This window comes from Talpa europaea (assembly GCF_964194135.1).
Source record: "Talpa europaea genome assembly, chromosome: X".
Lineage (NCBI taxonomy): Eukaryota > Metazoa > Chordata > Mammalia > Eulipotyphla > Talpidae > Talpa > Talpa europaea.
The window spans coordinates 46,112,108-46,124,414 of record NC_140081.1 but is presented as its reverse complement, the minus strand read 5'-3'; the positions used below and the strand labels follow the sequence as shown (position 1 = coordinate 46,124,414).

Below are 12,307 nucleotides of genomic sequence, written 5' to 3'. Positions count from 1 at the left end.
AAGACATCACTAGCCTCTCCGTCTGGCTGGAAATTGTGGAGCCAGTGAAACAAAAGTCACCTATGGGGGCGTCCTGCTCTTGATTTGGTCAATCATCAGTGTGGGGAGGGACTGTCCATTTGGTTGTTTTCTGGACCCCACTTCCCTTTCATCTCTCTCCTCCCAGCTCTTCTCTGCTTCTTCCCTGGGGTTATGACAGAGATAGCCCCAAGAGGCAGGGAAGGCCCTAGAGGAGAGGTACCCTGAAGACTCCTAACATGTGCCCACTTAGAGCCAGCATTGAGGAAAACGATGGACAGAATAAAAAGCTATCTTCTGATACTGCTTATGTCCTAGCTAGTTTGTTTTGAGGGCCTAGGATGCCTGTACATGTCTTTCTCTAGCTTTCAAGCAGAATCATCTTTTGGCATGGAGACTCCCGCAGAACTGGGTGCCTTGTGATCTGGTGGGCTTTAAGTTCAGACTACGACCTACAAGCCATGTGACTTGTGGTCACCTCTGAGCTTGTTTCCTCATCCATACCATGGGACCAGTAGTCCCTCCCCCTGCTTACTTCAAAGACTGTTGGGAAGATCAAATGCACTTGAACTTTGTAAAGTGGAGTCCACAAAATTATTCTCCTCCATGTTGTGTATTTCCTGTCCCTGGGCAAACAGTGCTATTATTTTCATGGCAGCTCAATGTTTAAAAGAAAGTTTACATTGTAGGAGCTTGTCCTTTGAAACTTTAAGTAATTGATACCCCCTTCTACCCACTGGTCCACACTGTTTCTGCCTCAAGATGCTCTAATAGGATGGGCCAGGCTCTGTCTCTCCCCCACCAAAATACCTTTCCTTGTCTGGCTCTCTAGCTTGCCCTTCCAGCCTCTGAAGGGAAGCGAGTGGCCTGGCTTCTGGCAGCCATAGAGAACTCTCCCTGTGGACAGTGAGTCTCTCAGACTGGGCCCATGGTTGTAGGCAATGGTTACACCAAGTTTACATCTTGGCTCACAGCTCCCTTGTTCCATAGCTCTTGGGTGGATGCCATTTGATCTCAATGTTTTACCTGCATCAACTTTTGTCACTTTGGTCTAGAACATCTGGTGTCTTCATCACAGTATGATAGGCTGCCTCTGCCCTGGGTGCCTGCCTCATGTGATGATCTGTGCACAGTGGGGCAGAGATGCTTCACTTTTCTGCTGTGTCCATTACATCCTTTTACCACAGCTGACATTTCCCCCTGAACTCCCAAAAGGTATTTTAAAACATCTCCTGACTTTCCTTTGGTTTTCTTTAAAATATGTACCTATCACCTAACTAGGGTATCCAGATGACCGAGCTGGGCTCCAACACCCTGCCTGTGCACACTAGACATTGCTTTGTCAAAGGCAAGTGCGCCCACTTTCTTCACTTATGCAGTGGGTACAAAGGCTGCTGGGGCAGTGAGAAGTGTCTCGAATTCTCTGGGACTAGGTGACCCTGGACTGCTATATTTTGGCCTTCACAGAATGCCTGCATGCAAAGAGCTTGGGGCCCAGCAGTGAGGCAGCAAGGTAGAGCAGAAAAAGTGCCCCACTTTGGGAGTCAGACCGGACTGGCACCTCCTAGCTGGCCAAACTTAAACTCTGAGCATTAGTCTCCTTGTCTGCAGAATGTAATGGTCCCTCACTGGGGAACTAGAGGCTGGATCCACCCAAGCTGTTTTCTACCCAGGCCTAAAATACCTGTCATAGATGCCACAGTCTCAGGCTGATGGTGAGCCCAAGCTTGTGCCTCTACCTCAGGATAATGTTCCTTTCTGCAGTTCCCTGAGAGTATACTGGACACGTGGTGGCAGGTAAAGCTCTAAGGGGGTGGGGATGGGGATGCATGGGCTGGGGCAAAGAGAGGATGTGAGATGCTCTGACAGGAAATTCAGACTACCTTCCTTCATTGCCCCCTCTGTCATGGTGCCTTGCTCCTTTCCCTGGCACACATGTGACATTGCCGGCAAAAAAACACCTAGCATGTAGGAAGTGCTCCAGCCAAGTTCCAGAATAGGGGGTGGAGGGAAAGCTTTATTTGCAAAGAATAAACCGTTAATTTATACAAACTTACATCCCAGTTTATATACATTATGTATAGTTTATATACACAGTATCTCACACTGGATGCTGACCCCCAAAGCAGCACTGGGCCTGCTCCAGGCCATTCTCACAACAAAGTTCACCCCCCATCCCAGCCAGAAGCTTTTGGAATAAAGGACTGACACACCCCAACTCCTCTTAGAGAGAGAGCCCTGAAATGGATTAAAGGAAAAATCAATTTTCTTTGTGCTCCCATGGCCTAGGGAAGCCTCCAGGCAGGGTTGGGGCCCATCAGCATGAGGGTGGCCTCAGGACATCCTTGGTAAGGGGCCAGTCAAGGCAGGAGTTGGGAGAATACTTGGGGGGAGGAAGGGTTCAGAGGAAGGCTGCAGCTACTTTCTCCCTGCCCCACCAGGCTCCTGAGAGGGGCCAAACACTTCCAGCCTAGAGTCTGTGGGTGGAAGGAAGAAGGGGTCTTGTGGGACTGGGTCTACCCTGCCCCCTCATCTCTTGGAATCTGGAGGTTAGGGCTAGTTCACCACCCTGGGCAGGTCACCCTCCCCCTCTGGGCCTCTGTTTCCACATGAGTAGCCTGGGGCAGGATGGAGGCTGATTCCTGCTGCTGCCTTTCTAGCTCTCCATTTCCCTGCATCACTTCCATCCACCAGAAGTTACATATTCATATGGGCTCACGTGTGGGCCAGTCATTGTTCACCTCCAGATTCCAACCACTTTCCTGCTCAGCAAAAGAAATTGGGCTCCGGGAGGTTGAAGGGGTAAATAAGAGAAAGACTACGTTTTCCCAAGGCACCAGTAGCTGAGCATGCCCCAACAGCTGCCTTTTGGATCAGCTTTGTCAGCTGAAGCCCTAGTGGCAAAGGCCTCTGCCAGGCAATTCTTCAAACTTGTTGCCTGCTTGCTTGCAAATGTCCCCATCCCCTTCTCCATGCTAGTGTCAGCCCACTGATGAGCTTACATTGGCACCAGTCCATGCTGCAAATCTATTTCCACATTCTTTGCGAAGTAAATTGCTTCACCACCTTGCCAGTAACTGCTGTGGCAGGGACCCCCGCTACCTGTTGCTTCCCTCACCTCCCACATCCCTGGAGGATTCTTCATGAGGGTGCATGATAAATAAAGGGTCCCACGAGAATCCTGTTTCTCTGTAATCCCCTCCACATCTACAGAACAGGACAGATGTCCGGATGTCCTGTAGGGGCACATTTAGGAAGCCGTTTCCTACCCCCGCCTTTACCCTTTTGGCTTTAGAATCAGGCCTCTTTTGGGTCTTCCTCCATCCCTGAGAGATCTTGGCAGAGCGCTCCCTGTGGAATGGTAGGAAGAGATGAGGAGTCACTCGGTAGCTGTGGGAAGCAGCCAGCTCCTCTGGTGTGGGGGCTAAGGTGAGGACTAGCTTGTTAACAAGGTGGGTGAGAGAACAAAAAGGCTCTGGATTCTGTGGACACTGGAGGTCTGCTGCTTGGATGTAGTACCAAGAGGATTCTTTTGAACACAAGAGCTCTAAGGCTGATGGCTGTTTCACAAAAACCAGCCTACCCTTTTGGCCGCAGAGCCCCCTGCAGCCGAAAGAACACATGCAGCCAACAAGGAACGAAAATGAGCATCTTTGGATTTCTCCTTAGGACCCTCGTGGATTGTGGGCCCTTATTACTACCTTAAATGGCTCTCTCTGGACCCCCGATTCAACCCAATTCTACAGCATGACAGAATAGCTTTGGAGTCAGACCTGGCAGAAGCCCTGACCATGATTTCGGTGGGGTGAGATCTTGGTCAAAGCACTTAGTAACTCTGAACCTCATCTAAACAGTGGGATTTGCAATATTATGAAAGAGATAATTAGAAAGAAAGTACTTTCCAAACCTTCAGGAGAGGTCCCCATCAGTTCCTGTTGTAACCGAGGACTTTCTAAGGTACTTTATAGGAATTGTGGCCTCACTCATGCCTAGTTTCTCTCACAAGGGGTTACAAGACCATCATTTGTGATCAGACAGTTGTGGGGTCACCCCCTGACGCTTGGCCTGACCTTGGAGGGCTAAGCAGGGTAGCCACTCAGGAAGGGAAGTCACAGCTGAGAAATGAGCACCTGCTCTTTTTGGTGGATTTCAGCTGCCTGAAAGAACTTACTCCCCATCTCTTCAAAAGGAAACTCCTTTCAGAAGCAAAAGCAGCCAGACTGTCCCTCATAGTCTTGGGTTAGACCTCATGCCCAGAAGCCAAGTAGGGCCTGGACAGTTATTAGGCCCTTGAAAGGTCCCACCACTGACCCAGTGGGAAGTTTAGGATAGGGGCAAGGTGTCCTTGGAACTGACTAGAGGGCAGAGACCTCACCTTAGATGCCAGCATCTCCTGAACCCTGAACCTGTAGTGGAATTTACTGTGGCTTTCTGAAGAAAAGGTGGGTCAGCAGGGTGTCGCTGCCGTCCTTTTGGATAAGGACTGGGCTCGTGAGCACTCGGACTACAGTAAATTTGAAAGACAAACGATAAGAAACCCCATCTGCCCTTTCTGCACCTCTCACCCTTTCTGGGTCAGGCAGCAAAGCTCCACGGTGCTGATGCCCAGGCATGTGCTAGGGTTTGGGGATGTTAGCAGGCTGTCATGGCAGCTGTCTAACATTCGAACAGGAAGGGGATTCTGGAGGTGCATCTGGTTGAACCCTTTGCCCGCAGATGCAACTCCACCAGAATATTTGTGTGGCTCCATAAATGGAAAATTCTCTTCGTGCCCAGGCAATCTAAAGAGTATCCCAGACTCATGTAAGTCCAGGTTCTGGGTTAGGCACCTGTCTCAGACAGAGGTAGGCTCTGTGGAGAGAGAAGACAGGAGGTCGTCAGGGTGGAGGGCTGACGATGGGGAGGTGACCCAGGGAATTTTCTGAGTGTGGAGCACAGCTGTAAACAAAGTGAAAGACTTTTGCTTCAAACTATGGCTTCAGGTTCTGCAGCAAGCAGGTCTGTGGTTCTTCCCCGCAGGGGTCCCAGGGAAGAGCAACCTGTCTGAAGCCAGGTAAGGTGCTGCCATCTAGGTCTCAGCCTGAGCGGATGGGCCTTCTGACCTGCATGAACCTGCTAGTAGGTGGCAGTACAGGGCAACGAGGATGCTTCCACTGCCAAGGACATGGGCTCTATGGGCTCGAAAGGTTTGTCCTGGGTTTCTGTCATCAGCACCTGACTCTCCCCACCCTCACCCTCTCCTTAGGCTGCCACATCCCTGCCCCCTCTCTCCCTATCACCCAAGAGAGGAGCAGCATCCCTCTTGGGTCAGATGTTCGCCCCCAGAGTCTGAAGGACACCTTGGCTTTCTCTTGCCTGCTGCCCTGAACCCTCATTTTAGTGCAACAAATGACAAGTCTGACTACAGTGACCCTGGGGTCTAAGAGTCACACAGCAGCCAGTCAACATGGAGCTAAGGAGGAAGGTTCTGCTTCATGTGAACCCTGGGGCTCCATCAAATGTCCTGTTAACTCAAGGTCATTCTGGAAAGTCAAACAGGCCTTGTCATCCCAGAGTCACTGGGGAATAAATAGCACTGGGACGCTTCTCTCTGAGGATGTACTGAGAGGCTCTGGGAGTCCTGGCTCCCAAACCTGGGGCAGGGGCATGGGCAGGGGCAAAATGGGGGGAATCTAGGAGGCAGGGGCCTCGCCCAGCCTGATGGCCCCAAAGAAGGTGGTGTGTTTGCTCATGTTGATGGAGATGTCGGCGTGCACCATCTTCACAGCGATCTTCTGCCGGGCTTTCAGAAGGCAGACACCCGCGGTGTAACAAGTGTTATAGTTGGTTTTGCCTGTCTCGATACTGCGGGTACACTGTAGGAAGGGCTTCTCATCCACGACCACCTCATAGCTGGCAAAGTCAGTGAAGTTGATGTAGTATACCTGGGTGGAGGCAACAAGAAGGGATTGGGGAAGAGAGGAAAGAGAGAGTGGGGCCCTCCCCTGCCGAAAAGAAGGGCCCTTCTCAGATAAGCTGTGCAAGCACCTCATGAAGGGGACAGTGCCATCTGAAGGTCTTGGTCCTCAGCCAATGGGAAAGGCCAGGTGAGGGCAGACTGCCCTGCCCTACAGGCCTCCTGGCTCCAGTGGCCCCCTTATAAACTTTGAGGCAAGACCAGGCCTTATTTACCTCTTTGCTTCCCTCTACTTCTCCCCTGCTACCCTCCTGGGCCCTGGCACGCTCTCCACCCATTAGGTACCAACAAATAGAAACTAACTTCCGATTTCAAGCCCCAAGGACTATAGGTGGATAAATGTAGAAGTCCCTGATTCCCCAGAGAGGGTGCAGTAATCTTCAGCTCTTTAAGGGCTGCTCAGTCAACCCATGGCTCCCCACCCTCACAGCTGAATTTGTCTCTCAGATGCTCACACTGTTCCTGGGCCCTCTTGTCTCATGAGTGAGAAAACAGATCCAGGAACATGGGGAGTTGTCTACCATAAATGAGATAAAGAATCTGGATGGGGGAGACCCAGGCCCCTACCTTTACTTTGTGGCCAGGAGGGAGTGCTAACATGTTCAATGGCCAGGTGGCAAGGGGACTTGGACAGTGTGTTGTTGTGCAAGGCCTGAGATCATGCTTGGTTCTCTCCTAGGCCCAGAAAATTACTTTTTCTATTTTTCACTGTCCTTATCCATCATATTCTACACACCAACAGGAGTTTTAGAAGAAATGGCCCATAGGACAATGGGATTACACCCAGCCCTTGGGGACTGGGACCTTCATCTGCCCTCCCCCCCCCCCCCCCCCGCAAATCACTTTATGAGATGTTGCTCCTTCCACAGACTCTTCAGGAGGGAGCAGTTATATCAAATGCCACATAGTTTCTTGGGTCCTGTAGGGCCCCAGTGGGGCCAGGGTGCTTGTTGGGATTAGTCAATGCTTGTTAACCCATCTTCTCTGACCACTTTCCTGTGAGACCTGTGTGTGGGCTTGGTGCTTTTTCTGTCCATCTGCTTGCTGGCTGCCTGCTCCACAGAAGCACCAATCTCAGGTTTCATCTCCCTCAAGCTCTGGGGAGTCTCCCCAAATAAGGTAAACAATGGGTGGACTGAGATGGGCACTGGCAGATGGGCACTGGGAGTGGGCCCAGGGCAGAGTAAACACAGAGGGAAAAAAGGAGTGGGAGAATGCCAGCAGGCAGGAGGCAAGAAAGCCAGAGAAACAGAGTGGTAGAGACACAGTAGGGGAAAGAGGAAGTAAAGACAGCCAGAAATCTCTCTGAGGTGGCAAGGAAGTCCCTGGAGCAATTCTGATTATAATGTCCAAGTTAGTGAAGTTGGAGGAAGGGGTTCTCAGCAGCCCTGGAACTGACTCTCAAAGAATATACTCAGGCAGTAAGGGTTTGGCAGTTAAGTCAAACAGCTCAGCAGGGAAACAGGGGCCTGAGGCCCTGCAGGATGGGATCAGATAGCAGGGTGTCTCTCTTTTCAATTTTTCTACCACAGCTGGCTGGGAAAAACAAAAACAAAAACAAAAACAAAGCAGCACCTCCTTCCCTCTCTTCCTTTCTACTCGCTCCCAGGGTGGTGCCCCCACTCCCCTCACTCTCCAAAGCTGGACTTTAGCCATTGGCTGGTCTTGGCTGGCTCCACAGTGCCCTTGTGTGGCCTGCACCGGATCTGCATCCTGAATATAAGAAGAGTTAGGCCTAAGACCGTACTCACTTCTACCTGACTATAGATGAAGTAGGTGCCGTCCACCAGTACCTCCAGCTCCCCGCTTCGGGGATGTAGCTTAAACACCTTGGGATTCATGGTGATGCGAGACCAGTCATTGAGCACTCCACCTGAAAGATCTCAGTATGAGAGAAGGGCAGTCACTCAGTACATGTCAGAATAATCTGGGCAATAGAAATAAGAAACATCAAACAGTAAACAACCCCCAACCCAGCCCAATGCAACCTGGAGAGCCTCAAAGGCCGAGCTTTAAAGAACAGCCTTTGGAAGAAGAGAAAGTGTTCTGTTTGTAAAGTGGCTGTCGGGGGCCTGCCTCAGGTCCCTGGGTGCCTGGCTGTCTTCCTCCTTCCTTTCTTGACCTTTTTATCTGTAAGGGTTTTTAACCAACACCTTCTTGCTGGAACTGGAGGTGGGGGAATTTGAGGAGAGTGGGCACACTGTCCTATTTTTTTTTGTTGTCGGGGGCCTGCACAGGCAAAATTCAGACACTGAGTGGCAGGCTAGTCCTTATTATTCTGCTTCACTTCTCCAGCCAGAGCTCTTATTTCCTAGGTTCATGGCTTTTTCTCTCTTCTCCTTAAGAAATTTCTTTTTATACTTCCTCCACATTCATTCCTTTCTGGAAAGTCTCCCTGGTCCTCAGAAAACAAGTCAAACAACAGTCCGTTTGGAGAACCTTAGGGATTGGGGGGAGTCAGCGGAGCTAGTGACCACCAGTAATATGGCCCCACAGGGAAGAGGGAGCTTTATTAAACTAAGGGATAGACCACCAAGCTGCACCAGAACCGGCCAGGGGGTTGGGTGAGGGTGTCTGGGAGCCCAGGCACCACTGGAAAAGCACCTGTCTCTCGGCTCCACCCTTGCTGGGGGGCGAGGGGCCGTCACACAACCTTGGTTGGACAGTGGGGGTCAGCATGGAGGGGTCAGGAGCTTCCTTTTCTATCTTTCAGCAAGAAAGCTGTTCCTTCCTGCTACAAGAGGAAGACTTCCAAGCCTATGGGGCTTTTCCTGTAAACCAGACATTCTTAACCTAAGAAATTATATTTTAAGCAGCCATCCTTGATTAGTCTGAGAAGACTGCTTCTCTGAGGATTAAAGAAACTGGCCTTCTGGGAAAGGTAGCCATCTTTCCTTGAGGGGGTTACATAGGCATAGATGGGACAGAATTTGGGACAGAAAGGCCTAGGCTCTGTTCCTTCAATAGTATGCTCTTCATGATGCCCTTTCACCCCTGAGCCCCTCCATTGTGTGTCTGGTAGAACTAAAGAACAACGCAGTTCTGGTAGAACTAAAGAACTACTGGGGATGGGCCCAGAAGGGTTGGAACCAGTATAGTTTTGTGGTAGTAGGAGAAGTATTTGAAGCTTCTGGCATGGAATGAAGACTGAGGTCACCCATATCGACACCCAAATAAATATTTCCTGCCTGTCTCACTCCTCCCTGGACAGATGGTGATCAAGGCTCACCCAGAGCCCTGGGGCCCAAGGCAACCTGGTCCCAGTAGGCCACTTGGGTTTTGGGGTCATTCTGTTGCTACTTATTATTTTTGAGACTATGAAGTCAAGTGTCCAGGTGGCAGTTCAGGATGTAATGAAGCCTAATCATTAAGGAAGCTTTAGTACAATCAGTTCAGGACTGACTGGGCGCTTAGAAGCTGTTTCCATGTAGCAGGTTTCTTTAACCTTCACTTACTGTTTCTGCACTCATGGCCCTTCCCTTCCACTCAGAGCTCTGTAAGAATCTGGTATCTTGGCTAGTTTGGTGCTTCCCAGGCTCCTGGGGGTACATACATTTTAGGCTTTGCACACCCTGTGGACTGGACATTATTTCAAAGTGCTGTTCTTTAATGAATATTCATGTCTCTTTGGGGAAGAAAATGAACCTAATCATTCAGCGGAGTGTACACACACATTACTGAAGTAGCATAATGCAGTGGCAAGAGTCAGACAAATGCAGTTTTGGATTCCAGCTCCTACATGCAACTGCCATCTTGGGCAGTTCAACTAACCTCTCTCTGAGCTTTAGTTTCTGTCTTTGTGAAAAGGAGCCAATACCTACCTCATAGGGTTGTGATGAGGATCAAATACAATAAAAGACAAAGAAAGCATGTTGAAAACTCTAAAGCACCATACAAATATTGGGCAATATGATTTCTTAGGGGATTATCCAATCTCTCTGGGCCTCTGTTGCCCCATCTTTTAAATGCAGGGGTTACATCCAATCAGTTTGCTTAACCTCATTAACTTGCTTCCTCCTTTTACAGACACTGGCATCTCACACTCCCTGGACAGTCTAACATGCTTCCCCCTTCCCTGAGAGAAACCCCCCTCCCCCATCCATTTCCCACTCATTAGGCAAGAATTTTATGAAGTTTTACCTTCTCTTTTTTTGTATTGTGAAAATGTTTATCAAATCACACATAACCCTGTGGTGACTCTGATATAACCTCCATCTCCCAAGAATCCCTGGTCTATATGATGTTTCAAGTCATTTTCGGTTTCCTTGTTAGTGATTCCAAACACAACTGGGTGTAATAGCAATGGGTCTTGGTGCAAACATTTACTCAGGACAGCCAGCAGAGGGCAAAATGGAGTCAAGAATGGCTCCCTAGTGCCAAGGTTACCTCAGGGGCCTGGGAAGAAAGAGGCTGGGTAATTACTTGATGGCTGGGGGTAAGAAGATAGCCTGCTTTGACTCTTACCATTCTTGACTTGAATCGCTGACCCTTGGCCCTGTAGATGCACCACAGCTGGCTGGGAGGACGAAAGACAGAGGAGTCACGGTGAGAAATGGTTTCTTGTTCCCATGTTTACTTCTTCTCATTTTCCATGTTTCTACCTCTGACTTCTAGTCTCCTTTCATATCCCAATTCTGGTCACTCTCCCCTGTCTTGGGATGCTAGTGACAAGACTTCTACCAGAGGGTAATATTATTTTGTAGCTCTGCCACTTTCTAGCTCTGTGACCTCAGTCCAATGCAATGCTTCTCAGCCTCAGTTCCCTAATTGGGGAACTATAAGCATGGGGATTAGAAGAATCTCTGTCTGGTCTCTCTCACAGGGATACTTGAGGATCAAATGAGGTGATGGATATAAAACTGCCCTACAAGTCATCAAGCACTGTACAGCTGTGTAGATTTATCACCGTAGCCAAACAGCTGTAGCGAGGGAGGCTGACATGAGACAAAGCAAGGCAGCAGAATTTGCCAATAGAGACACATTAGGAAGCTCTGAGACTAGAGAGGAGTCTTTTAGGCCATTATGGCAGAAGCCCGGGCTGGGCTTGGCCTGGAGCTGGCTGGCTGATTTTCAAGGACATTCTCTTATACTTTGAAGCTGCTGAGCCTAGGCAGTCTGAGTGCCGACAAGGGGTCTAGAGTGGCTGGGGAGTCGGAGGCCCCAGGTGAATGGGCCTGACTGGCAGCTCACTTCAGCTGACTACTCAGTTTGGATATAGTAACCCTCTGTCTCCTGTGGCGTGAGGAAAGATGGCCACGGTAAGGCTCAGTTCTGTTAACTAAAGGCAGGCCCTGGGGCAAAGCTTTTCTGTTCGCGGAGAGGGAAGGGGGTTTGTGAGTGCAGAAACCTCAGAACCTCCAGGTTATCCTCTCAAAAACAGAGCCTCAACAAATGTGATAGGGAGCAAACTCAAAGGTGGCTCTAGCCTGTAGCCTTCCCTTTTCCCCAGGAACAGCAATTCCCAGCCAACCTGGTTTTCTCGTGTTCCAGCTTTATCAGCAGCACCTGCAAAATAGGACAGGACAATCAGAGGTCATATCATTTCTACTTCCTTTTCTCCTCACCCAGGCAGCCAGTGGCAGCAAGTCTTACTCCCTGCAGCCATGCTCTGTCTGATTTTTAGTCTCCATGGCTCAGAGCCCCACTGAGAGTCAATGAAGGGTTCTGGCATGGCAAAGGACACCCCTACTGCCTTCACCTCTTTCCCTGACCTGCACCTTCAGTGGGACCAACACTCACTGGGGAAAGTGGGCTCCAGTCAATGTTTGTCCCAGTCAAGTCCAACCGAGCACCCACAGAGACAGATGAGAGAGCTTCTTATCACCCCGAGACAATGGTGGTTACCTTTGCTCCCTTTGCTATTAATTTTTCTTCATAGAGCCATTGTCCTTTGTAAATATCTTGCTTCTTTAATGACTTCTCCCCTCTACTAGAACCTAAATTCCATGAGAACAGGGACAACTTATCAATATCAATATCTCTTGCACATACAAAGAGCTCAGTTAATATATGGGGAATGATTGTGGGGAAAAAAAAATCTGTCTTGTGGCCATAGTAACATTGATTGGCCCCATTGGAACTATGAGTTGGAAACAGGAGTCCTGTGACTGCTGCTGCCACGGATCATGGCCAGGTTTGAGGGCAGGCCCTGGAGAGAGCCACCCCTTGGTATGTGCAGCCTGAGGGCCAGCTCCAAGCTGCAGTGGTGGCAGCCTGGGCTGTGCTGTGGCAGCCTCCTGGTCAGCCTGGGGGCTCCAAGAGCTGCGGCTGCAGCAATTGCCTGTCGAACCTCAGCTTAGGTTGGGTCTGGACAGCTGGCCAGGGTTTCACTTT

The 12,307-nt window shown here is 49.9% G+C and overlaps 1 protein-coding gene across 9 annotated transcripts in view; it reads right to left on the bottom strand.

The window, feature by feature from the left end:
- Positions 1-5,690: 5,690 nt before the first annotated feature.
- EDA (ectodysplasin A) overlaps positions 5,691-12,307 on the bottom strand; it is a gene marked incomplete at its 3' end in the record, with an annotated part of 486,468 nt that continues 479,851 nt past the window's right edge. For 3 of the 9 annotated variants that reach the window (XM_084258458.1, XM_084258459.1, XM_084258460.1), the window contains 4 exons: positions 11,445-11,479; positions 10,439-10,490; positions 7,726-7,856; positions 5,691-5,942 (listed from right to left, as the gene is read on the bottom strand). In XM_084258458.1, coding sequence (XP_084114584.1) covers positions 5,691-5,942; positions 7,726-7,856; positions 10,439-10,490; positions 11,445-11,479 — 470 coding nt within the window. The remainder of the gene's footprint in view (positions 5,943-7,725; positions 7,857-10,438; positions 10,491-11,444; positions 11,480-12,307) is intronic. The other 6 variants (XM_084258457.1, XM_084258462.1, XM_084258463.1 and 3 more) reach the window with 4 other exon arrangements.